The sequence below is a fragment of the Geotrypetes seraphini genome, chromosome 18 (assembly GCF_902459505.1).
Source record: "Geotrypetes seraphini chromosome 18, aGeoSer1.1, whole genome shotgun sequence".
In the NCBI taxonomy this organism is placed as follows: domain Eukaryota; kingdom Metazoa; phylum Chordata; class Amphibia; order Gymnophiona; family Dermophiidae; genus Geotrypetes; species Geotrypetes seraphini.
Window position 1 is genome coordinate 26,629,011 of NC_047101.1, and position 26,573 is coordinate 26,655,583.

At 44.7% G+C, this 26,573-nt stretch overlaps 1 protein-coding gene across 16 annotated transcripts in view; it reads right to left on the bottom strand.

Moving 5' to 3' along the window:
* RUFY1 (RUN and FYVE domain containing 1) overlaps positions 1–26,573 on the bottom strand; it is a 278,993-nt gene that overhangs the window by 20,375 nt on the left and 232,045 nt on the right. For 10 of the 16 annotated variants that reach the window (XR_004537446.1, XR_004537444.1, XM_033926870.1 and 7 more), the window contains one exon: positions 8,553–8,630. The exons of 3 other annotated variants lie outside the window; for them this stretch is intronic. Coding sequence is in view for 9 of the 13 variants with exons in the window: in XM_033926870.1 (XP_033782761.1) it covers positions 8,553–8,630 (78 nt within the window). In the remaining 4 variants the exon portion in view is untranslated. Of the gene's footprint in view, positions 1–8,552; positions 8,631–14,959; positions 15,090–16,631; positions 19,343–26,573 lie in introns of those variants that run through there. 3 more of the 16 variants (XR_004537448.1, XR_004537445.1, XM_033926877.1) reach the window with 2 other exon arrangements.

The window sequence follows — 26,573 nt, forward strand, 5'->3', positions numbered from 1 at the left end:
TCCCTCCTTCTTCTCAATGCCATTGAAGAAGTTCCTCAAGATCAGCGAGGTCAGGGTTTTTACTCCCGGTACTTTCTAGTTCCCAAAAAGACCGGAGACCTCAGACCCATCTTAGATCTCAGAGATCTCAACAAATGTTTGGTCAAGGAGAAGTTCAAAATGCTCTCTCTTGCCACCCTCTACCCTCTTCTCGCTCAGGGCGACTGGCTATGCTCCCTCGATCTCAAAGAGGCTTACACACATATTCCTATCCATCTGACGTCCAGGCAATATCTGCGCTTTCTCATCAATCAACATCATTATCAGTACAAAGTGCTACCCTTCGGCCTGGCCTCCTCTCCCAGGGTATTCACCAAATGTCTGATTGTGGTAGCGGCCTATCTCCGCTCTCACAACTTTCAAGTCTTCCCTTATCTGGACGACTGGTTGATCAAAGCTCATTCCCCTCAGGCGGTTCTGCTTGCCACCAATCAGACCATTCACTTCCTTTGACTATTAGGGTTCGAAATCAATCTAACCAAGTCTCACCTCATTCCGACCCAGCGACTTCAATTTATTGGAGCCGTTCTGGACACTGTTCTGATGAGGGCGTTTCTTCCATCCAACCGCCTTCACGCCATCCTCCATCTCTGTCAGCAGGTGTTTCAACAGATTACCATTTCTGCGAATCACATGATGGTGCTATTGGGGCACATGGCTTCGACAGTACATGTCACACCCTTCGCACGTCTCCACCTGCGTACTCCTCAATGGACCTTAGCGAACCAATGGTCCCAAGCGACGGATCCTTGTTCACAACACATATCTGTGACCTCGTCAAATCTATCCAGAGGTCTGCTGTTCCATCTACCTCCTCATCAACTAGTCATCACCACAGATTCATCCCCCTACGCCTGGGGAGCTCACTTGAACGAATTCCAAACTCAGGGATTTTGGACTGCCCAGGAAAAGAAACACCACATCAATTTCCTGGAACTCCGAGCGATGTTCTATGCCCTCAAGGCGTTTCAACATCTTCTCTTTCCTCAAGTACTACTCATTTGCACAGACAATCAAGTTGCAATGTACTACATCAACAAACAGGGAGGAACGGGCTCTCGCCTGTTGTGTCAGGAAGCCCAACGGATTTGGTCTTGGGCGACAGCTCGTCACTTATTCCTGAAGGCTATCTACATTCAAGGGGAACAGAATTCCTTAGCGGACAATCTCAGCAGAATTCTCCAACCTCACGAATGGACTCTCGATCCCTCGACTCTTCAGACCATTTTCGCTCAATGGGGCACTCCTCAAGTGGACCTTTTTGCAGCTCCCCACAACCATCAGCTGCCCCTGTTTTGCTCCAGACTCTACTCTCCTCACCGTCTGGCGCCCGATGCATTTCTCCTGGATTGGACCAGTCTCTTCCTATATGCTTTTCCCCCTCTACCGCTCATGCTGCGAACACTGTTCAAGCTCAAGAGGGAACAAGCCACCATGCTTCTCATCGCTCCACGGTGGCCCAGGCAACATTGGTTCTCCCTTCTACTTCAACTCAGTTCCAGGGAACCCATACCTCTTCCACTGTTTCCTTCTCTGCTTTCTCAGCATCAGCAGACCCTACTGCATCCCAACCTACAGTCTCTGCACCTGACAGCTTGGTATCTCTCGGGCTGACTTCGGCTCACTCACTCCTTTCTCAGCCTGTCCGCTCTATCATTGATGCTTCCAGGAAACCAGCCACGCTCCAGTGTTATCAACAGAAGTGGTCTCGGTTTTCTTCCTGGTGCCTCTTACATCACCATGATCCCATGTCTCTAGCAGTGGGACTGGTGTTGGACTATCTTCTTTCCTTGTCTGACTCTGGTCTTAAATCTACTTCTATCAGAGTTCACCTTAGTGCAATTGCTGCCTTTCATGAGCCAATTCATGGAAAACCCCTCTCGGCTCATCCTTTGGTTTCTCAGTTCATGAGGGGCCTTTTCAATGTGAAACCACCTCTCAAGCCTCCTCCTGTGGTCTGGGATCTCAATGTGGTTCTTTCCGCTTTAATGAAGCCTCCTTTTGAACCTTTGGCCACAGCGCATTTCAAATTTCTTACCTGGAAAGTGGTCTTCCTTATAGCTCTCACTTCTGCCAGGAGGGTCAGTGAACTGCATGCACTAGTGGCCGATCCACCTTTCACTGTTTTTCACCATGATAAGGTGGTTCTCTGTACACACCCCAAATTTCTTCCTAAGGTTGTGTCTGACTTTCATCTTAACCAGTCCATAGTCCTACCTGTATTTTTTCCAAAGCCTCATTCTCATCCAGGTGAACAGGCTTTGCATACCTTGGACTGTAAACGTGCTCTGGCTTACTATCTTGAACGTACTAAGCCCCACAGATCATCTCCTCAACTATTTTTGTCCTTTGATCCTAATAAGTTGGGTCATCCTGTATCTAAACGCACTCTCTCCAATTGGCTTGCTGCTTGCGTTTCTTTCTGTTATGCTCAGTCGGGCCTGACACTGGAAGGTTCTGTCACGGGCCACAAAGTTAGAGCTATGGCAGCGTCTGTAGCTTTCCTCCGATCTACTTCCATTGAGGAAATCTGCAAGGCTGCTACTTGGTCCTCAGTTCACACTTTTACATCACATTATTGTCTGAATGCATTCTCCAGACGGGATGGACACTTCGGCCAATCTGTTTTACAAAATTTATTTTCCTAATGGCCAACCTTCCCTCCATTCCTCTTTTTGTTAGCTTGGAGGTCACCCATCAGTCAAGAATATGCTGCCTGCTTGTCCTGGGATAAAGCACAGTTACTTACCATAACAGGTGTTATCCAGGGACAGCAGGCAGATATTCTTGCGTCCCTCCCACCTTCCCGGGTTGGCTTCTTAGCTGGCTTATCCTAACTGGGGACCGCGCGCCTCTGTCGGGCGGGAAGGCACTCGCGCGTGCGCGGTACGGCCTACTAGAACTTTCCAAGTTCTTAGAGTGCAATCACTCTAAAATTGTCCGTACCGGGGCTCCGTCGGTGCCGTCACCCATCAGTAAAGAATATCTGCCTGCTGTCCCTGGATAACACCTGTTACGTAAGTAACTGTGCTTTCAGGAAGTGCCATTTTTAGTATGTTTTTGGGTCTGTTGGCCATCTTGGATTTTCAGCGATCATTTTTTCAACTTCTCCCTGCTTCTTTAAAATTCAGATTTTTGCCAGAAAAACTGTTGGAATGGAGTCCTGAGGGTCTCCTAGCTTGGATTCATGCCAAATTTGGGCAGATTTGCTACTGTTTGAGCGTTTTTGTGCCACGTGCCGCATGGCACTGTTGGGGGGGGGGGGAGCGATAACTATGGGTTGAGCCTCCCCCTCACAGAAGCAGGTGATTACACACTCAACTAGCCTGTTGGGGCGGCCGTTTTTGCTTTCGGGGCTTGATTCTGTGGCGTGCCAAACAGCTGCAAGACGGACCCTCCGCAGCCTAAAGTGTGCAAGTTTAAGTCATCTGAGGGTGACTCTGTCCCAGGGTCCAGATACCTCCTTAGAGTGCGTGATATTTTTCTGCTCTGAGTTTCAAGCCAGGCTGCTGACTGTTTAGTACCCCCATGCGCAGCGTCTGCGCCAGCTCTGTTTGTTCCTTCTTCGCAGCCAGTTCAGGGGGCACCAGCAGCGAATCTGGTACTTGATGACCATTGGTTGCAAGGGCTGCACTGCTCAGATTAGAGGATCCGGATTTGACTTCTGGATCCATGGATCCCTTAGGGGCTCCGGATCCTGGTTCTGATCAGACTGTGATGCTCTTAATTTTGCGGCGCTGCTTGCTTGGATTGCTCTGTCTTAAGAACAGTAAGAATTGCCGCTGGGTCAGACAAGTGGTCCATCGTGCCCAGCAGTCCGCTCACTCGGCGGCCCTTTGGTCAAAGGCCAGTGCTCTAAATGAGTCCAGCCTTACCTGCGTACTTTCCGGTATAGCAGGACCTTGTCCAACTTTGTCTTGAATCCCTGGAAGGTGTTTTCCTTTATAACAGATCCCGGAAGAGCTTATGTTCTTAGATTGGACATATCTTCTGGATCTAATATAACTGTAGATGGCTGTCCAGCTTCCTTGGTAGAGAATGACACAGGGAAAAAATTTGTCCCTGTCTCCGTGAGCTCACCCTCGTTACCGTCCCATCCCTGCAAACCTAGAGAGAAGATTGTTCTTTAAGAAGAAGGAGTTTGGGGAAGAGAGGTGGGAAGGTAAGGAGAAAAGGCAGAGGAGATTGATAAGGAAGAGTCAAAAGGGGATAGTGATTCAAATATTCTTAATCTATCCTCTTCCCCAGCGTCCTTCAGGTTGCTTCAGCGTCTTCTCTCCATCCCCACCCTCCAGCACCCTTCATGCGGTCCAGCAGCTTCTTCCCGCCCGTCAGTCATGCATCTCCCTCCCTTCATGGCAATTTCTATAAAGCTATGCGTTTTATTGCAGCCAGAGCCTTGTAGTTGCTTTAGCTGCTGGAAAAGTCTCCTCCGAAGCAACCGGAAATAGGAAGTTGCGTCAGAGGATACTTTTCCAGCAGCCACATGCGACGCGACTTCAAGGCTCCAGCTGCAATACAACGCATAGCCTTATAGAAATCGCCACGAAGAGAAGATAAGGGAAAGTGAGATGCACGGCCGGCAGGAGAGAGGGGGCTGCCGGACTGCGCACTCCTTCACTGTGCATGCTCACTCCTTTAACTGCAGAGACAAGATCATTCACTGCTCCACGGGGCGGTGAATGGCCTTCTCCCCGTATTCGCGGTGACCTTTTTTTTGTCACCGTTTCAGCAGGTTATCTGCAGCTAGCCACGGCTAGCTGCGGGCAATAACCACCGTGTTATTCTCTATTTTTTGGTTCCAGATGGAGAGTGTAAAATCAGTCTTTGCATCTGTGACTCCGGAGGAGTTTCTGGCCTCCTTGGATTTTGAGGAGGTATATTTACAGATTCCCATTTTCTTTTCTCCAGCTCACCACTTTCTGAGGTTTCATGTGCAGGATCAGCATTATCAGTTTTCGGCTTGGTCTAACGACAGTGCCCCGAACCTTCACCACTGTGCTGGTGGTTGGGGCAGCTCATTGGAGGAGGAGGAGGTTACAAGTTCACCCATATCTGGATGACTGATTATTCAGAATGCCCTCAGTGAAAGCAGGGTGCGCCATGGTGGAACAGGTATTCTAGGTTCTGGAGGACCTGGGCTGGCTTGTCATCTTCATCTTCAGCAACAGCCATCTGTCGGCCACACAGTCACTGGATTTCCAGGGGGGAGAGTGCTATTCAATACAGCGGAGGACTGTGTATACCTGCCTGAGGCTCAGAGACTGAAGCTGTGTTTGCAGATTCTGGAGTTCTTAAAAATTTTTTAAAAAAAAAGCCACAAGTCGGCGCCTTCGGCTCATGACTACCTACAGGTTCTAGGCTCCTTGGGCGAGGGCATATGTGCATTTTCTTCAGTAGGCCTGGCTGTTTTGCTGGGCACCCCACCAAGATGTTTTAGCCATGATGCTGCCATGGATGTTGGAGGCTTTGCCCTCAGTCACTCTGCCAGGGCATTCCGTTGCACATTGCCTCCTTGATGGTGGTAACCACGAATGTCACCTTTCAGGGCTCGCTATCCCTGTCTCCTTCAGGACAATTGAACTTCGTTACAGAGGAAGTGGTCCATCATTTGTCTGGCCCTAAGAGGCTTTCTGAGGTCCCAGGAGGGACTGGCAGAGTCCTTCCTTCTTTACCTCCCGGCACATGTGGACTATATTGAAGCGGACTTCATCAGCCGTCAGACTCTAGACACTGGAGAGTAGACCTTGTTGCCTCAAGCACTTCAGGCGATTGTGAGGCGCTGTCAGCCCCACATTGACTTTATGACCTTGGCAGAAAAAAAAGTGTGCCATGCTTCTTTAGCTGCAGATTCAAGCCCTGTAGCGAGGGGCTTGAGGCTTGAGTACAGCTGTGACCTCCATACGTTCTTCGTTACATCTTTCCACACAGGCTTAAGTCCTTCGGTGACGTGAGAGTCATCCATGCCGGGTCCTTCTACTGGCTCCAGACTGGCTTCAAAGACTGATGTGTGGCTCTGCTGTGTTTGTGGTTTTGACGCGGTTGGCGCCTCAGCCTTCTCGCTCGGGCCCGGTTGTCATGGAAGTTCCGGGTTGCTTTGCTTGTCCGGCTTGGCTCTTGAGTGCGTGGCCTTAGATCCTACAGGCCATTCGGAGCTTGTGTTTGATCCACTGCTCAAATCTAAGAAGTCGTCCAAGGTGTCTGTCTACGTTAAGACGTGGGACGCTTTTTTCCTTTGAGGTGACCAGGCTCCAGTGTCACAGATCCTTCCCTTTCTCTGAGCTAGTCTGGATAAAGTCCTCTTGGTGGTGTCTGTGTGCCCTAGGGATTGGGCTGTCCTGTTTCCATCTCAGGATAGTTGGTTCTAGTTCACATCGTATCTGGTTATTGCTCATTTTTTGACAGGGGCACTCGTTATGCATCTGTTCCCGGTCTGGGACCTTGGCGTGATACTGTCGGGCCTTGCCAGAGCTCCTTTTGATCCTCTTCTGGATGCGTTTCTCCTGGACTTAGCTGTCATGATTGTTTTCTGATTGCCTTCACATATGCCTGTAGGGTTTCCAATCTGTGGGCGTTCTCATTAGGATCCCTTTCTCCGCATTTCGGAGATACGAGTTCTCTATGGACAATTCCTATCTTTTTACAGATGGTAGTTTCAGCTTTCCCTGTCAGTCAGGGTGTTTGCCTGTTTTTCAGCTGATGAGTTCCAAGCATCAGGATTGGCTTATGAGGAAACTAAGCATTCGCAGGATGCTTCTGCATTCTCTGGATGGCACTGAGTTTCATCTTTCTGGCCCTCTGTTTGTGCTGACTTGTTTGTTGAAGCGTGATGTTCCCGCTTCTATGGCCATGATCTCCAGGTGGATCCGTAGAACCATTTTGTCGAGAAAGAGTCCCATTTCTGTTCAGGTACATTTTGCCAGGAGTGTAGCTTCTTTGTGGTCTGAAGCTAGATCTTTTCCGCCTGAGTTTTACAGGGTGGCGACATGGTTGTCTCTTCCCGCGTTTGCTAAATTCTGCAGAGTGGATGGTGCTGCCTGTCAGAACTCAGCTTTCAGGTTCTCGGTTTTGAAGGCTGGCACAGCAAGCCCACCCTGACTAGTTGGGGGGGACTGCTTTTGTATGTCCCTATGGTCTAGAATGTCTCACCTATTGCACTGAATAGGAGATTATGTACTTACCCTGGTAAGCACTTTTCTAGTAGATAAGTGAGACATTCTAGACACCAGCCCTGTCTTTGCTGTGCTTGCGTGCAGATTTCAGAGTTCAGGTAAGATGTTTGTCTCCCTATGCTTCTCCTATCTGTTTGTGGAGACCAGTCAGCCCTTTGGAGCTAGGGAGAGTTTGGGGAATATGTTCTCCATGTTATGGGGGTAATTCCTGAGCTTCTTTGAAACCTATGTTGACGTTAATAGTGCTGTTTATTTGATTTGAGCCTGTCATTGAAGGTACCTCTACTTCACAAATGGTAGTGCCTCTCTATGCTTGGGTACGGACTGATGGGAGGAGCTAAGCTAGCCTAGAGATGGAGTGAAAAACTTAAAATTCTCTTCTGTAACCCATGCAAGTAAAGGGAAATAATCCTATGGTCTAGAATCTCTCACCTATCTACTGGAAAAGAGTTTACCAGGGTAAGTACATAATCTAAGTTTATTGTATATTAATTTCTGACTGTAAATTAATTGTGCTTTGTCTGTAATGTACCATATGCCAGATGTGTAGCCTCATTAATTAGGGACACTCCTCTTATCAGTTTCCTGGTTTTCAGATTTTCAGTGTATAGAAAGGATGGACTATTAATTTGATTAAATAAAATTAAATAATGCAAGATAATAGTGATGTCATTTTGTGGCATTTTGCAAGCTATCACAGAATATAAGGATTAATGTCATAAAATAAAATCATTAAAAAAAAACTCATGACGTTTTTATAATATCCCACTTACAAGCTAATAAAAACAATTTAAGCAGTGTATAAACCATAGAAAGCAACCTACCCCCTTTCTACAACGACCACCTCCCTCCTCCACACACACTATAGAACACTTTATAATTCTATCACAAAGATTAAAATAAATCTACCAGTCATTAAAAATTTGTCAGTCTTTTCCCCCACCTCCTAACAACATAGTCCAATTCCTACACCACAACCCTCTTTGGAAAACTGTCAGGTATTTAAGCTTTTCCAAAATTTCTCATAATGATCAATCATATGGCATTCAGGTAGCAATTTATTCCACTCACTAGGACAACCACAGAAAAGCTCTCTTTCTGAGACAAGTGCCTCCAATATGGCACACCAATGGGATTTCTAGTAATATCCTTTGGCTGGAATGGAGGAGCCCATTTTAGTCAAATATAATGGATATTATATTGGATATATGCTGTTTTGTTTCCTTCTGTAAGATCAAAATATGTTCTTAAAACTAAATATGCTTTAGCTATCTGAAAGAAAATAAACGTATGCCTTAATACAAATTTTTATGAATATATGTTCATTAGAATCTATACTACCTTTCTTCTTGAAATAGAGAATTCTTTCTGACACTGTTTGCAATCAGTTACTTCATCATCTTTTAACCAGGAATGACCCTGTGAACACAAAACAGTTTCAATCCTAAAGCAATGCAATTATTTTTCTAAAACTTACAAGAAAACAAAGCCCGTGGCTCAGGTGATAAGTGTGCTGGAAATAGGATAGGAGGCAGTGTCAGGGGGGCTTTCTAGGATAGAGAATGGCAAAGGGACAACTTTGTCCCTATCCCCGCAGGAACTCAATTTCCCTGTCCTGTACCCGGTCACTGCCCCATTCCTGTAAGGTCTGCCACACAAGCCTCGAACATTTAAGATTTTAAAGTGTTTGAGGCTTGTGCAGATGAGGACAGAGCTTGCAGGAATGGGACAAGGGACAGGAAAAGAACTCACCAGGACAGGGTGGGAAAATGAGTTCCCATGAAGATGGGGAAAATTTGTCCCTGTGTCATTCTCTACTCCAGGGGGTCTGTGCTGAGACTGCTGCATTTTAATGTATTTATAAATTATTTAGAGAAGAGATAGTAATAACTAGGGAGATAATTTAAATTTACTGGCAACTCAAAGTTTTTCAAAGTTGTTAAATTGCAGGAGGACTTTACGAGACTGGGCATCCAAATGGAAGATGACCTTCAATATGAACAAGTACAAAGTGATGCATACAGAAAATTGGAATCTGAACTATAGCTACATGATGCAACATTCCACATTAGGAGTCGCTGCTGAGGAAAAAGATCTAGGTGTCATCGTTGATGAAACATGTCCAGTGGCAGTGATGAAAGCAAATAGAATGTTAGGAACTATTAGGAAAGGAATGGAGAACAAAACTCAGCACTATATGCTGCTATTTGTGCTGAGTATACTGGAGAAAGGGGAATCTGATCATTAGGCACAGCTCCTGTACATAGGTGTATAGCAAGTTTAAAATCAGATACTCTTACGCATTTTCCGTCTCTTGTTCCGGTAAGCTCAGAGTCTGTTTAACAGAAGGTAAGTGACTTTGCCCAGGATCAAAGCCACAATCTCAAGGTGCTGAGGCAGCAGCTCTAACCACTCCCTGTTCTCACTGACCTCCAGTAAGCAGTAGCAAACCAAAGAAAAAGACTTCTGATTTTGCCACTGCAAAAGAGGCTTCAAAATATGTGTGGCTGGAAGTTTTTTTTGCTGCTGCTTATCAGAGCTCAGTGAATACAATCTTCCACATCGGTTAGTTGAAGCCAGTAACGCGCTAGACTTCAAGGACGATGGGATAAACATGTGGGTTCATTCCGGGGAAATGCTTAGAAGGAGGGTTCTTTGAGTGGGCAGACTTGTTGGGCCGATGGCCCTTTTCTGCCATCCTACTCTGTTTCTGTTTCTAATCCTGCACAGTGGTTAGAGCTTCTACCTCAGCACCCTGAGATTGTGGGTCTTATTCTGGGTAAATTTTAGTGCGAGTTGGACACAGCTGTTGAGCATGTTTTGTGTACATGTGTGTCCTACTTCTATGGACAGGATATAGCTATTAGGTATCAGATACACGCATAAAATAGCTCCTAAATTAAAGAAAAATGCTCTTTCTGAAGCTACTGACAGCTTCAGCTTGCCCCCTAAAGCTTCAATGGTAAGAGGCCCCTGCTATGCATTAGACAGAGTGCTCATTTTAATACAAATGAGCTCCTTGTAATGTATTTGCAAAGGATTCTCGATGTCAGCAGCTGCCAAGAACCCTTTTGAGCACTGGAGGCTGAGCCTTACTCAAAATGGTATGCTTTTGAACAATTATTATACTGCCTTTGTCGTTCCATATTGCAAACTGCACCTGGAGTATTGTGTGCAAATTTGGTTACTGATCTCAGAAAAGATATAGTGGAATTAGGAAAGATACAGAAAATAGTGATGAAAATTACACTTTTCCCTCCAAATCCGTGATTTCAGTATCCGTAGATTTGGTTAGTCATGATTTTTTTACAAAAAAACTATTTTCATTTTTTGGCTATTTTTAAGGTGTCCAAGCCTCCCCGGAACCTTACCTGGTGGTCTAGCGGTGAAGCGGGGCAGGAGCGATTTTCCTATGCTCCTGCCCCATGCGGAGCCGTCATCAGAATGGCTGCTGTGAATTCCCATTGTAGTCTCGAGACTACAACGGGAATTCACGGCAGCCATTCTGATGACGGCTCTGCACGGGGCAGGAGCATAGGAAGATCACTCCTGCCCCGCTTCACTGCTAGACCATCAGGTAAGGTTTCGGGGACACAGGAGGGAGGCAGGGGTGGGTCAAAGCCAGCCGAGAAGTTATTTGTGATTTTTCACACTTTGTGGTTCGGCTCTGCACCTAACCCCCGCAAATACTGAGGGAGAAATGTATAAAGGGTATAGGACAACTTCCTTATGAATGGAATGGAAATGGTAGGCGCGAATTACTTGTTTATTCTTTCCAAAAATGCAAGTACAGTATACACAAATATAAGATGATGTTTTACCCCCCCTCCCAGACTTGTTGCAGGCCTCCACCGGCCTGTCGTATGATGTGGTAGGCGGAGGGATATCTCCTGTCTCAGCTGACTCTAATTTTTTTTACCTCTCTCCCACCGCCTCGAGTACCTTTTTAGGCTTTTTGAATCCCTGGTGGTCCAGCGGTGTATTGGGCAGAAGCGAGCTTTCCGCACTCCTACCCCATGCTGAGCCCCTACCTCCTTGAATGGCTGCTTGAGTTCTTACAGCCCAGCTGTGTAATGGGCAGGAGCAAGCTTTTTTGCACTCCTGCCCAGCTGCTCCCTGAATGGCTGCTGCCAGTTAACTGTCCCTCCTGTCCCGGCTACCACTGGACCACCAGGTCATACAGCAGGCTCAGTGGAGGCCTGCAGGACAGCTGGAGAGAGGGGGGCAGGACAGGAAGGGGGGACAGAGTGCAGAGCCTGGCAGGGCACATGAATATTACCCCCCCAGCTTATATTCGAGTCAACCATTTTTCCTACTTTTTGAGGGGGGAAAGGGTGCCTTGTCTTATACTCGGATCGACATATTCAAAAATATATGGCACACAAAGAAGCTACTAAGTTATAAATTTAGAACAAATCCTAGAAAATATTTCTTCAATCTGCAATTAAACTCTGGAATTTGTTACCAGAGAATGTGCTAAAAGCAGTTAGCTTAGCAAGGTTTAAAAAAGGTTTGGATAATTTAAAAAAAAAAAAGTCCATAAGTCATTATTTAGATGGACTTGGGAAAATCTGTTTTTTTCTAGAATAGACGGCATAAAATCTGGTTATCTTTTGATATATTTCCATATATGTATTTGTATTTCTCTTGTCTTTTTGCTGTCTTTTCTACATCTGTCTAACAATGATCGTCACTTTCATCTTTTTTCTCCATCTTATCTCTTTTCTCCATCCCTCATTAGGTTAATTTTCCCTTCCAGTTTTCTTTTTACCTCTTATCTACTTACCATCTTTCCATTGTTCATTTTTACACTCTCCCATTGTACCCATCGCTCTCTTTCCTTTCCCAGCCTATTCTTCCTTTGTCTTTCGCTCACTCCATAGTCATAGTAACATAGTAAATAACAGCAGATAAAGATCTGAACAGTCCATCCAGTCTGCCCAATAGTCACACTCATTATACAGTATATTCATAGTTAAATTGTCTTTTCTTTAATATTTCTGGGCAGTAGACCATAGAATTATCCTAGGACAAGCAGGCAGCATATTCTCACATATGGATGATGTCATCCACGAAGCCTGGCATGGAAAGTATGAAAAGTGAACTATCACTTTAAGTTTTAAGAAACTTCGTGACTACTCATACCACGCATGCGCCTTCCCGCCTGATGTAGGCTTACAGTACCTCAGTTCTTTGTTCTCCGTGAAGCTAAGTACATCTAATCAGCGTTGCCTTTGGCTCGTTTGTATTCTGGTCTTTGACTACAGTTTAATTTATTTTAAACTTTATTTTCTGTTCTTTGAAAAAAAACAAAAAAACAACCTTTTATTTTTTCATTTGCCCGGGCTTCTGCCTGAGGTGAGGGGGTGTCTTAGCCTTTTTTGGTGGTTCTTCCCATGCGGCTTCATCCTTGAGTTTAATTTTGCCGAAGAAATCTTTCCATCTATGTTGAAACCTTTAACAGATTTTAATAAGTGCTGCTGGTGCCAGCGGCCTATTTCTATAACTGACCCACATAGCTGGTGTTTAGGCCCTGAACATCGGGTGGATTCCTGTCTGCGTTCTACCTTGCAGAAGCACTCAAAGCACGTCATATCCAGCAGGAAAAGCTCTTTGGTTCAATGATGGACACCGGTGGTACTGGTTGTAGCTGCATCAACGTTGACATCGGAGGACATTGCAGCTTTGGGCAAGCCAGCTAAGAAACCATCCTCCTCTCAACCAGCGTCACAAGTCTCAACAGCACTGAGTCCCTTGATGCAGGCTAAAAAATGACGCCAACACTCTCCATCTCCACAGGTGTTGTCTCCTTCACCAAAGTCATCCACCCCATAGACACCCTGCCGCACCGATGGTACTTGCTGTTGAGCCAAGGGTAACCGTGCAGTTATTTATGGAGCAGCTGAAGGAGTTCTTTAGGAGGGAGATCGGTGCCATGTTTAAATTACATGCAACACCACTGTTAACATTGACTTCTTCATTACCGGCCCAGCCTAAGCATAGCATCTCAAGGCCGCAAGGTACCAACTTCAGATCCCCATTGAGGCGTTGATCTTCATCACATCAATCTTCTAGTAGATGCTCACTGATGCTCTTTATCTAATCATCATTATTCTTCATTGAGGTATCGATGTTCTTCAGCCGGACGCTCTGCATGGAGATCTCATCGATCAACTTCACATCGCTCTCATACTTCGAAGGATAACATAGTAAGAGGCCTTCTCATTGTCGTTCTTCAGACCGGTACCAAAGCCATCGAGGAGCATCATCTCACCAGTCTCGCCATTCTCCTCCACATGCCTCATCCCACAAAGAATCAGCTGGGGTACTAACAGTTGATTCTGACCTCTCTCGCCACCATATTGACTGAGTGTGAAGCCACTCTGTCTGCTCCAGAATCATATGGTATACCCTCGGATCCATCTCCATCTTCTCCTCCCCCAAGAAGGAGGTCTCTACCGGAAGGACTGTTGTTAATAAAGTATATTAGACAGCTGGGAAAGGACCTCCCAGTCAAATTAAAGGTGGATATTGAGCCCAGAGCAGAGTGGACTATGATGAATCAGCTAAGGAGCTTCTTAAACTGCCATCATAATCTGCTCGAGGCCCTTTTTCGCAATTGGGAAAATCCACTCTGGGTCACTACAGCCCCAAGGAAAATTGTCTATATAGAATTATTTCCTGTTCGGGTTTTGACAATCTGCAGCTTTAACACCAATCGCTGCTCATTGAAGTCGACCCTTAAAAAAGTCATCTAGTATCAGGGTCTATGCCTCTGCACCACCAGGACAAGAGGGTCGTACTATGGACAAATTTGGACATCACGTTATCAGAATTCCATGTTGGCCAGTAGAGTGTTGAATTACAACTTCTACATGTCCTTTTATTTTAAACACCCCATATAGTTATAGTTACTCCGAGCAGTTTTATTTTTGGTTCAATTTTTATTGGGCAAGATTTAATGAAGATTTTTCCTATTATTGTTTTGTTGTTTCTGATTGGGAAGAGTATACTACAGGATTTATTGATATTAAGGGAGAGTTTATTTATGTGGAGCCAGTCACTGAGTTACTCAAGTTTATTATTAATGTCTTGTATTTTGTTTATTTTTGAGGAATCAACAAGGTGGAGTAGTTGAATATTTTCTGCATATGCAAAAATAGTAAAACCGATGGACTGAGCTAGGGTGAAAAGAGGAGAAATAAAAATAGTAAATAGTAAAGGAGAGAGGATAGAGCCTTGGGGGATGCCGTAAGTTTGAAAAATAGGAGGTGAGGTGTTTACCAAATGCCTGGTAGTGGTAGTAGCAAATCTTCATATTCATGGATTGCAAATATTTCTGTATCTGGACGATTGGCCAATAAAAGCTACTTTGCCTCAGGAAGTACGTTCCGCCACACAGCTGACATTAACGTTTATTTAGCAACTATAGTTCAAGGTCAACTTTCCAAAGTCTCAACTTCAACCATCTCAAAGACTGTAATTCATAGGAGCCCTTCTCAACAATGTTCAACTATGGGCTTTCCTTACTCAACGGAGACAAGACACTTTGATACATCTTTGCAATCAAGTCTCTCATCTAAAAACCATTTCATCCAGGCAGATAATGCGGCTGTTGAGGCACATGGCATCAACAGTCCATGTTACCCCTCTGGCAAGGCTTCACCTCAGACCAGTTCAATGGATCCTAGCCTCTCAATGGTCTCTGGCTCTCAACTCCTTCTCTCAGAAGATTGCAGTTACTTTACCTCTTTGCCTTCTCTTCAGTGGTGGATGGAACCGACCAATATTTCCAGAGGTCTACTGTTTCACATTCCGCCACATCAGAAGATGCTGGAGGGGCTCACCTCGACGGTTATCACACTCAGGAGCATTGGTCTGTTCAAAAGAAAACATTCCACATCAATTTATTGGAACTCGGAGCAATTCAATATGCTCATCTAACATTTCAGAGCAGTCTATCCAACCAAGTCCTCCTGGTTTGCACGGACAATCATGTAGCGATGTATTACATCAACAAGCAAGGAGGGACAGGCTCTCCTTCTTTGTCAAGAAGTCGAATACATTTGGAACTGGGTGATTGCTCGCAACATATTTCTCAAAGCTGTCTATGTGCAAGGGTCGCAGAACACCCTGGCCGACAAACTCAGCAGATTTCTTCACCCACACGAGTGGACTTTCAACTCAAGAGTATTATGCCACATTTTCTCACTATGGGGGACCCCTCAGATATCTCTGCCTCTCCCCACAATCACAAATTGCCTCAATACTGTTCCAGGCAGTACTCTCCTCGTCTGGAAGTGGATGCTTTTTTTTCTGGATGGGACAGGCAAGTTCCTATATGCATTCCCTCCAATCCTTCTCATTCTCAAGATGTTAGTCAAACTCAAGGCAGAATCAGCCACCATGATCCTGATAGTTCCTTGGTGGCCCAGACCACCTTGGCACTCCCTTCTACTTCAGCCGAGTGCCAATTATCTAATTCCCTTACAAAATTTTCTATCTATGCTCACTCAGAGTCAAGGGTCTCTATTACATCCCAACCTGAAATAATTGCATCTCACAGCTTGGTACCTCTCAGCCTAACTTCAGCAGATACTAATTTCTCTGATGCTGTAACCTTCTACTCAGCAATGCTATCAACAGAAGTGTACACGTTTCAATATGTGGTATACCTTCCAGCAACAAGATGTTACATCTTCCTCTTTATCGTCAGTATTGTATTATTTACTTCATCTTTCCAATTCTGAACTGAAAACTACGGCAAGAGTTCACCTCAGTGCTATTAGTGCTTTTCACATTCCTGCCAACAATAAATCTCTGGACTCTCATTCTCTTGTTTCCAGGTTTATGAAGGGGCTTTTCAATTCCAAACCTCCACTTAAACCACCTTCAGTTGTCTGGGATCTTAATGTGGTCCTGGACACTCTAATGAAGCTACCTTTTGAACCAGTAGCTTCTACTCATCTCAAGTATCTCACTTAGAAAGTGGCCTTCTTGATTTCTCTCACTTTTGCTCGTCAAAAGTGAGAGCTCCAAGCCTTAGTGACGGACCCACCATTCACAGTATTCCATCATGACAAGGTGGCTCTCTGCACCCATCCTAAATTCCTTCCGAAAGCGTTCACAGAATTTCATCTCAATCCATTGTGCTACCAGTTTTCTTTCCAAAGCCTCATGCTCATCCAGGAGAAACAGCTCTACATACTTTGGACTGTAAACATGCCTTGGCTTACTACATACAGCGAACTAAACCACACAGGACATCATCTCAACTGTTCATCTTCTTTGATCCTAACAGATTGGACAAGCCTGTTACCAAAAGAACTATTTCCACATGGCTAGTGGCTTATATTTCTTTCTGCTATGCTCAGGCTGGGCTGCAGCTCGAGGGACATGTTACAGCACACAAAGTCCGGGCTATGGCAGCTTCAGTAGCTTTCTTATGTTCTACTTAAATTGATGAAATCTGCAAAGCAGCTACTTGGTCCTCAATTCACATCTCACTACTATCTAGAATCCTATTCTAGAGGAGATGGTCATTTCAGCCAAGTAGTATTATAGAATTTTTCTTCTTCTTAATGGTCAACTCTCCCTCCATCCCATTATGTTCAGCTAGGGAGTCCCACATATGAGAATATGTTGCCTGCTTGTCCTAGGATAAAACACAGTTACTTACCGTAACAGGTGTTACATGGGCATCAACACCTCCTTTCTTCTGCTGGTTATGCCTCTTTCTATATAGCCCAGCATCCTTCTGGCTACAGCCACTGTCTTGTCACACTTTCTACTCCTTTATCTCGCTCCTCCAAGTACCAAATACTATTCTGTCCCTACAATCTTCTGTCTTTGAATATTGTGCTTCCAATAACAATCCAATCTTATTAGGGAACTTCAACATCCATTTTGATGATCCTAGCAACTTCAACACATCTGAACTCTTATCTCTGCTCTCAGATCTTGCTCTCCTTCCACTAATACTACCTATACATTCCGCAGGACACACTCTAGACATGGTCTTCACCCCTAAATCGCTAGCCTATTCTTTTCATCCTCAGAATATTATCCCCCTCCCTTGGACAGACCATTCTCTGATATCCTTTTCCACAAGCATTTCCTTCGATAAGCCAAAAACCTCTACCAAAGACTACTACTTTAGGGATCTTAGCAAAATCAGCTCCTCTAAAATTCAAGAAACATTGAAACTTCAACCTGAGGAAGTCTCTTCACTACTGATCGATAAAAAGATATCTACTTGGAATGAATCCATGTTTAACATAATGAACAAGATCACTCCATTAATACACCACACAACCTCTTCATTAAAAAAAACAACCTTGGTACTCTTCAGAGTTACTCCTACTCCTTTGTCAACTACGCTCTCTAGAAAGGAAATGGAGAAATCACCATACTCTTTCGTCACTAACTCAATACAAGGAAAAAGCCACTCTCTACAAAAGCCCTATTCTCGAAGCGCAAAAAAACCCCCAACTATTCTAAAAGAATATCCTTGGCAAACAATACCACAGCTCTTTATTCAATTTTCAGATCTCTAACGTCTCAAACAATTCCTGATCTGAACATTGCAACAACCCCCTCAGCCTAAGATTTGGCAGACTGTTTTCAAACCAAATAATGGAATAACCTCTCTCAATCACAACCACCCCAAACTCCCAGATCCTCAGATAAACCTAACTATCTTCCAATCAACTCCCTCTCCACATTTTTAGTACCTTCACTCAATGAGATTGAACAGACCATATAGTCCATGAAAACAACAGAAAATACACTCGATACAATTCCGTCTTAAATTCTTAAAAAATACTTTTCCTTAGTTGCCTCTTTCATCCAAAACATGATCTCTGACAATATTTCTTCAGGAACTATGCCCAATCTATGAAAATCAGCAATAATATGACCAAAACTCAAAGATCATATCATTTCAACTGAAGAATGCTCAAATTTTAGGCCAATAGATAATCTTCCATTTCTAGCCAAACTTACTGAGAAAATAAGCTTTAGCCAACTTTCCTCCATTCTAGAAAAAACGAACGCCTTTCACCCACACCAAATAGGGTTTAGACCACACCACTCCACAGAACACTCACAAATAGGTCTTATATCTATAAAATACTTCCTGGATCATCTGAAATCAGTCATTCTAATTTCCTTAGATCACAGCCTTCGATACTATAGACCACTCTATACTTCTAGAAAGACTACAATCAATAGGAATTTCATGGAAAGCCCTTGAATGGTTCACTTCTTACTTCTCAGATCACACCTATCAGGTGAAACATACCAACTCTACTTCAGTCCCTTATTCACAAGACTTCAGGGTTCCTCAAGGATCAATATTATCACCCATTCTATTTAATCTGTTTCTAGTGCCTTTATTAACCTTCACCCAATCTATAGGTTTCACTGTCTTCACATATGCGGACGAGATTCAGCTCATTCACCCAATCCATCCAAATGTAGCTAGTGACATTCTGAACATTTCCCAAAAATTAGACAAAGTAAGCGAATGGCTTACGGAAAACATGCTCTCACTTAACATCACTAAAACAAAGGCACTTCTCTTTCCTTCTAATAAACAAGAAACCCTAGTAATCCCGATCTGTATAAAATAAACACTAATCGAATTAAATAATACAATCAAACTTCTTGGAGTCCTTATAGACAAGCTTTCTTTCCACCAGCAAATAAGTACAGTCATCAGGAAATATATATTTTTTAATTAAAAATGATCTGCTCTATTGCCATTCTTCTTGAACCCCCTTGAATATCCTCATTCATTCTTTGGTGATATCTCATCTAGACTTTTGTAATTCCCTATACCAAAGAATTACTAAAAAGGACATAAGAAGACTCCAATTAATCGAAAATACTGCCATCAAAATCATCTACAAGAAAAAAAAGTTTGTTCATGCCACACCTCTATTTCAGTCCGCCCACTGGCTTTCCATCACCCATTGAACAACATACAAAATCCTCCTACTTACTTTTAAAGCAAGATCAGAACTTACACCGACATTCATTGATCAACTGCTCATACCTTATTCCCCATCAAGATCACTTTGTTCGGCCGAACAAAATTTTCTTTCAGTCCCCTCGATTCGCCACATATTCTATGATATAATTCAGAAAACAATCTTCTCAGTTACAGCTCCCAGCCTTTGGAACGCCCTCCCTCATTACCTTAGGAAAGAAGACAACTTGACAAATTTTAAATCCGATCTTAAGACATTTTTGTACAAAGATGCCTTTCGTCGCGTAATTTCATCAGTCAAAACTTTATGCCTAGACACATTCCCCCCTCCCACTGTGTCACACCCTTTGTTTTTGATAGGAAATTATTGTAACCATTTCTCCTCCCTACCTCTTGTACCACGTCTCTGTAAATTGTCAGTATCTGTTTGGCCCTCTGTATAATTTGCTTTTTTCTTTTTTGATTTGCTTTTGAATTTATATGTATGTACATTGCCTAGACTGCTAGATAGGCCAGTGTTCTCCCTAGGGCCTTTTAGCCGGGCGCTCCGCCCAGCTAATTTAGATGACCGCCCAGCTGTCATCCGATCACGAATCCAGCTGCTGCTCAACATTTTTGTTTTAAAAAAAACTTCTCACTGGCTTGGAGATTCCCACTTTAGCCTGTAGCAAGCTCATGCTCTGGGGCTCTAACGTGTGCATGCCAGGTTCCCTTCTCTTCCCTCCGAAACCGGAAGTTATGTCCGGGGGGGAGGGGGGAAAGAGAAGGGAAGCCGGCACGCACACTTTAGAGCCTCGGAGCACAAGTTCGCTACTTACTATCTGATGAGGCCTCGACCATGCTGCTGCTGCCTGAAGATATCCATCTAGAACGTGCTCGTAGAGCCTTGCAAGCGCCACGCGCTAACAGGCCGTGACTGTTTTCAAAACTTTAAAGTCAAGGAGGCTGTTATGGCAAAAGCTCAGGTGCAATCGCCTCTTCAGTGGAAAAATTATGACCAACTTGGCGTCGGTCACTTTAAACCGGAGTGGACTTAAAACTGGTCTTGAAGTACTTGCAAAAAAAGGTGATTCGCTATCGCTGGTACCACCCATTCGCACTATTATTTCATTTGAAAGGAGCTTTGAAAACAGTACATTTCATGGAGAATGCGATCCAGATTTTTCTGGACGTGGACTTTGGGGTCAAGGAATCGTCGGCGGGTGGTGGCCTTTGAGATTTCCTATCTTTTGAACCACCAGAGATCTTTGCCCAGATGGCAACGTTCCTCTAGAGGCCGTGGCTGGCTTGCACGTCCGGCCTCAGAGCGCAGACCATCAGAAAGGGGCCATTTTGATGGGCAGCTTTACAGGACCTTTTTGGCTGTTACTCCTGTTCTGGAACTAATTTCAGGGATTTGCTTCTATTTTTCCTGATGTGTGTTTGAGTTGAGATTGTGTGGCGTTTTATGGTTATTGAGTGTAGCGGAGTGGATGGCTGGATGTTATTTTTTACTTTCATACTGGTAGGTTGCATTTAAGGTTGGTGGGGAGCGGGGATTGGTGGGATATTTCCAGTAAATTGTTGATTGGGAAGGGGTGGGGTGGGGGAGATGGGGAGCTCAGTATTTTTGTTTTCATTTGGTTCTCAGGGTCTTCAGATATTGAGGAGGGGTTTTGTTGAAGGTCTCTTTTTTTTTTTTTTTTTAAGTACAGAGGGGGGGAGGGTATTAAAAGAAGTGCTAGATTGGGCAGGGGGAAGAGCTTATGGGGCCAGAAACAGAGAGAGAGATGGTGGGCAGTGGTCTGAAGGGAGAAAAGTTGTTCCTGGGGTGGTGTGGAGGAAGAGGGAAAGAGATACTTGAAGGGAGAACTGTTGGGAAGAGAAAGGGAGAAATGGTAGACCTGGGGGAGGGGGCAGTTGGGAAGAGACAGGGAGAGAAGATGGATCTGGGGATGGAAGGGAGGTAGTGATACATTTTAGGCCTGTGCATGGAGGGCAGAGAGATGCAGCATCTCTCTTTTTTTCCCTCCATTTCAATGTTCAGCATCAAGGGGGGAAGGAAAAAGAAAAGAGAGGGAGCAAAATGTTGACCATGGAGATAGAGGAGGAGAGATGGAACCATGGAAGGGCAGGAGAGAAGAAAGATGGGATAAGAAAGGGGATGGAAAGAAAGGGACCGTGAATTATAGCCTGACCAGTGGAGAGAGGGAGGGGGATTCTGAAAGTGGTGAACCATGCGAATGAGGTTAAAAGAGAGATGATGACAAGATGAGTAAGAGAGCAGTAAGTACGTAGTAGAAATGTGGTAATGGGGAGTAGATAGCAGGAAATAAGAGGCTGGGAAATGGGACAGCTAGGGACAGAGAACATGGAGAATTGAGAGGTAGCTGAACATTTAAAAAGAAAAAGGGTGAGAAAGAAAGCAAGATTTGAGTGGACAGAGGCAAAAAAGAAAAGAAAAAGTTAAAGCTGAAAGGGAAAAATCAATATGTTGGAGACAAGCATAAGGAGGAAATGGAGAAAAAAAATAAACAGCAGCCACTGGAAAGAGAATTATTTGAAGATAAACAAAAAGCAGAAAGAGAAACTGGGACCAAGATGATGGAAAAACAAAATATCCAGACAAGGTAGAAAAAAATTGTTTTATTTTGAATTTATTAACTAGAATATGTTAGCTTTGGGATATGTGCATCACAATTATTTTTGTAGTCAGTGGCATAGTCATATACAGCTGATTTGGGGGAGGGATTGGAGCCCATAATTAGTGGATGGGCACCAAAGTTTCTTCCCACCTGAGTGCAATTTACAAATACTTGAGCCATTGGGGATTCCCAAGCCTTGCCACCTGAAGACATCTTCCTCCAGTCTGGCAACCCAAAATCTCCAAGCTTTGCAACCAATGGCAATATCCTCAAGCTGCCACAGCTTTCATGCATGCACGAAAGCCAAGGTGGGGGGGGGGGGGCAGGAAGGAGGGAAGGCAGCAGCTCTGCAATATTGCTGCCAGCTGCAAAACTTGGGAAGTTGGAGGGGAGGAGGTGGCATCAGTTGGTGAGGCTTGGGGATCTCTACTAGCTACAGCAGGGGAGATGTTCATTTTGAGGGAGCCGAACCTCAAAGTGGGAGGCCCAAAAAAGCAGTAATATTTACCCTGACTGAACGATCCTTCACCTGCACCGCTGACAGCTGATGCAGCATCCCCGCTCTGATGAAGCTCACTTCTGAAGAGGCTCACCATAGCTGTAATAGAAGTGAATGGGAAAACCAGGAGCAGGCATCTCTGTTCATTAGAGTGGAGATGCGGAAGCCTGTGGCTGCTCCCACTATCAGCGGTGCACGTGGAGGATCACTCAGTCAGGGTAAACATTATTGCTTTTTTGGGTTCCTCTCCACAGTGTCCTTTTAATGAAGGTTTATTATTAGATATGTACATCTTCTATATTAATGATTGCAAATTTGGACCTGTTCAGCCTTTTTTTTTTTTTTGCGCTCATCAGCTAGTGTTAGTGCGGCCCCAGATTTTTTTCATCCCATGTGGCCCAGGGAAGCCAAAAGGGACTGCTGCCCTATTCCTTCACAGTGAGCAGGGAGGGGTAATTTTCATAGTGTTCCAGGCTGTGCGCCAACCCTATTCCCCGCTCCTACTCCTTCACCGTAAGCAGAGAAGGGTAATTTGCATAGCACCAAATTTGAACCACCAAATTTCCCCGTCCCGCCCCACCCGGCTACTTTTTCGTGCCACCCAGCTGGAAAAAATTTCTGGGGAGAACACTGTAGGCGGTATATCAAAATAAAAATAAACTTGAAACTTCATTGCCTTCAGATCCTCAGACACTATTACCCCAAGGTCCCTCTCCCCATCCATGCATATTAGTCTCTCATTTCTCAGCACATACTGTTCTGTCCGATTTCTACTCCCCAAGTGCATGCATCACTCTGCACTTATTCACATTGATTTTAGTTGCCAAATATTATTACAGATCTTATTTCATGTTTTCCGCTCCCTTCGGGGTGTCCATTTCTATCCTCTGTACTCACGCCCTCTTGTACTTCTCTCTCATTCACTTACCAGCTCCAGTTGCTTCCCCATCATTCAACCCTTCTTTGTTACCCCCCTACCCAGCTTCTCATTCATTCCTTACCCTTCATATCATCTCTCCATATCTTCCCCCTTTGTTCTTCTATCCAATACTACAGGCTCATTCCTCTCTTGGCTACCATTAGCCTCCTTCTCCCATCCTTAGCATTTGCCAGCCTCTTTCTTTTTTTAAGAAGACTCCCCCCCTCCCCATCGTCCAAAGTGGTGCAAGAGTGCCAGGGTATCCCGGGCCGAACCCTTCCTTGGTGTTTTGTTTCGTTTTCGGCTCCGGGTACGTTTTACATCGCGGCTGTGTTAACACCCCCCCCCCCCCCCGGTCTCTCTCTCGCCACATCCTTCCACTTGGATCAGGGGCTCTGTCGGCTGCGCCTCTGCCCGGGTTTGGGGGGGGGAGACAAGGAGGCGTTTCTTACCTCGTCTACGGCTGAACTGAGGGCGAGTGTTGGAGTGCGGCAGGAGAGGGGGGGCTTGGGTTCTTCGCCATGTCAGTAATCCTGAATTTTCTGCATCAGCCATTTAAGTTCATTAGCACTTCTGATCAGTTGACACCAAAACATCCCTGGAGTTTCTACATAAGATACTTGCACAGCTTATGTACTTCCTACTTCAAAATTATATCCCACATACTCAAGCACTTCACTCAAATCTAGAAAAAAAGGTTTGTTGGAGGGACCGTCGATCCTCGGCCATCCCTGCCTCTTCGGATTTTTTTGTTTCGTTTCGGCCCGTTCTTCCCTTTCTTTTGCCACTTTCCCCCTTTTGCAAGGGATTCCTTAAAGTGGATCGGATGAGTTGTTAACGTTAGACTTTTTTTTTTTAAGGAATATAAAGCAGAACAAATATACTGTATATACACCATCCTGCGCGCCCCGGCCTCCTCCTCCTCCCGCAGATGTACTGAAACAGGCTAAGCACAGAGAGAGAAAGAAATAAATACAGACACACACACACACATTCTAGCACCCGTTACAGACAGAAAGAAAGACAGATAGGCAGAGAGACAGAAAGAAAGGGGGCAGGGAGAAAGATAGAAAAAAAGACAGACAGTGGATAGGGAGAGAGACAGAAAGAAAGAAAGACAGAAAGAAAGAAAGGGGGCAGGGAGAGAGACAGAAAGAAAGAAAAAGAAAGAAAGAAATGCCTAAGTCTACACATCTATTCTAATGTAAAGGGCTAAAAAACTAGTGCTACAATAAACAATTACAATAGTCCAACTGAGATAATACAGTCGACTGAAGTAATCAGCCTCAATTCATCAATAAACTCTTCATTCCATATAGCCCATCCAGATTTCTCCATTCTGCAGCCCAAAATCTCTAATATTCCATCCTTAAAACATATCAACCCCTTGAGATCTAATAATTTTTCAGTGACTGCACCTTCCCTTTGGAACTCCATTCCCAATTCCATAAGGGAAGAAACTTCCCTAGGCCCTTTTAAGGCAAAGTTGAAAACTTTCTTATTCTTAGACGCTTTTGATACATAACTGCCTTCGTAAGGGCAAAATCTCATTATTGTTTTCAGTTCAACCCTTTTCCTATTGTTCTTTCCTTTACTTATTGTAGTTCTTCCCTTTTCCCCTCGTTTTTGTTTGTCTGATGTAAGAACATAAGAACATAAGAAGTTGCCTCCGCTGAGGCAGACCATAGGTCCATCCTGCTCAGCGGTCCGCTCCCGCGGCGGCCCATCAGGCCCATTGTCTGAGCAATGGTCTATACCTATCTATACCCCCCAATCCCTTTTTCTTCTAGGAATCTATCCAAACCTTCTTTGAAACCATTTAATGTTTTCTTGTCTACAACAGCCTCTGGAAGCGCGTTCCATGTGTCCACTACCCTCTGAGTGAAAAAGAACTTCCTAGCATTTGTTCTAAACCTATCCCCTTTCAATTTCTCCATGTGCCCCCTTGTACTTGTGGTGCCCCTTAATTTAAAAAATCTGTCCCTGTCTACTTTTTCTATGCCCTTCAGGATCTTGAAGGTTTCTATCATGTCTCCTCTAAGTCTTCGCTTTTCCAGGGAGAAAAGTCCCAACTGCTTCAATCTGTCAGAATATGGGAGATTTTCCATTCCCTTTATCAGTTTGGTTGCTCTTCTTTGTACTCCCTCAAGTAACGCCATGTCTTTCTTGAGGTACGGCGACCAGTACTGGACACAGTACTCCAGATGCGGCCGTACCATTGCACGATACAGCGGCATGATGACTTCCTTCGTCCTGGTCGTAATACCCTTCTTAATGATACCCAGCATTCTGTTTGCTTTCCTAGAGGCTGTGGCGCATTGCGCCGATGCCTTCAGTGTTGCGTCTACCATCACTCCCAGGTCTCTCTCCAGGTTACTAACCCCTAGTGGTGTTCCCCCCATTTTGTATGTGAACATCGGGTTCTTTTTCCCCACGTGCATGACCTTGCATTTCCCCACGTTGAAGCTCATCTGCCACTTTTCGGCCCACTTTTCCAGCTGCGTTAGATCCTTTTGGAGATCTTCACAGTCTTCCTTGGTTTGAGCCCTGCTGTATAGTTTGGTGTCATCTGCAAATTTAATGACTTCACACTTAGTTCCCGCCTCTAGGTCATTTATGTAGATATTGAACAAGAGTGGTCCCAGCACCGACCCCTGCGGAACTCCGCTCGTGACCCCTTTCCAGTCTGAGTAGTGACCCTTTACGCCAACCCTCTGCTTCCTGTTTGCCAGCCAGTTTTTGATCCATCGGTGGACCTCCCCTTGTACCCCGTGGTTCCATATCTTTTTAAGCAGTCTCTCGTGTGGCACCTTGTCGAAGGCTTTTTGGAAGTCAAGGTAAATAATGTCTATAGATTCCCCTTTATCCACCTGGCTGTTCACTCCCTCAAAGAAGTACAATAAGTTTGTGAGGCATGACCTACCCTTACAGAAGCCATGTTGACTCGGTTTTAGCTGCCCATTTTTTTCGATGTGCTCATAGATGCTGTCTTTAATCAGTGCCTCCATCATCTTTCCCGGGACTGAGGTCAGGCTCACCGGCCTGTAGTTTCCCGGGTCCCCCCTTGCACCCTTCTTAAAGATGGGCGTGACATTTGCTATTTTCCAATCCTCCGGGATCTCTCCGGTTTTTAAGGATAGGTTGCATATCTGTCGAAGTGGTTCCGCTATTACGTCTTTTAGTTCCTTGAGTACCCTTGGGTGAATGCCATCCGGACCCGGCGATTTGTCGCTCTTTAGTCTGTCGATCTGCTTGAGTACATCCTCTTGGCTTACCTCTAAATCGACCAGCTTATCGTCTTGGTCTCCTATTACGATCTCCTCGGGTT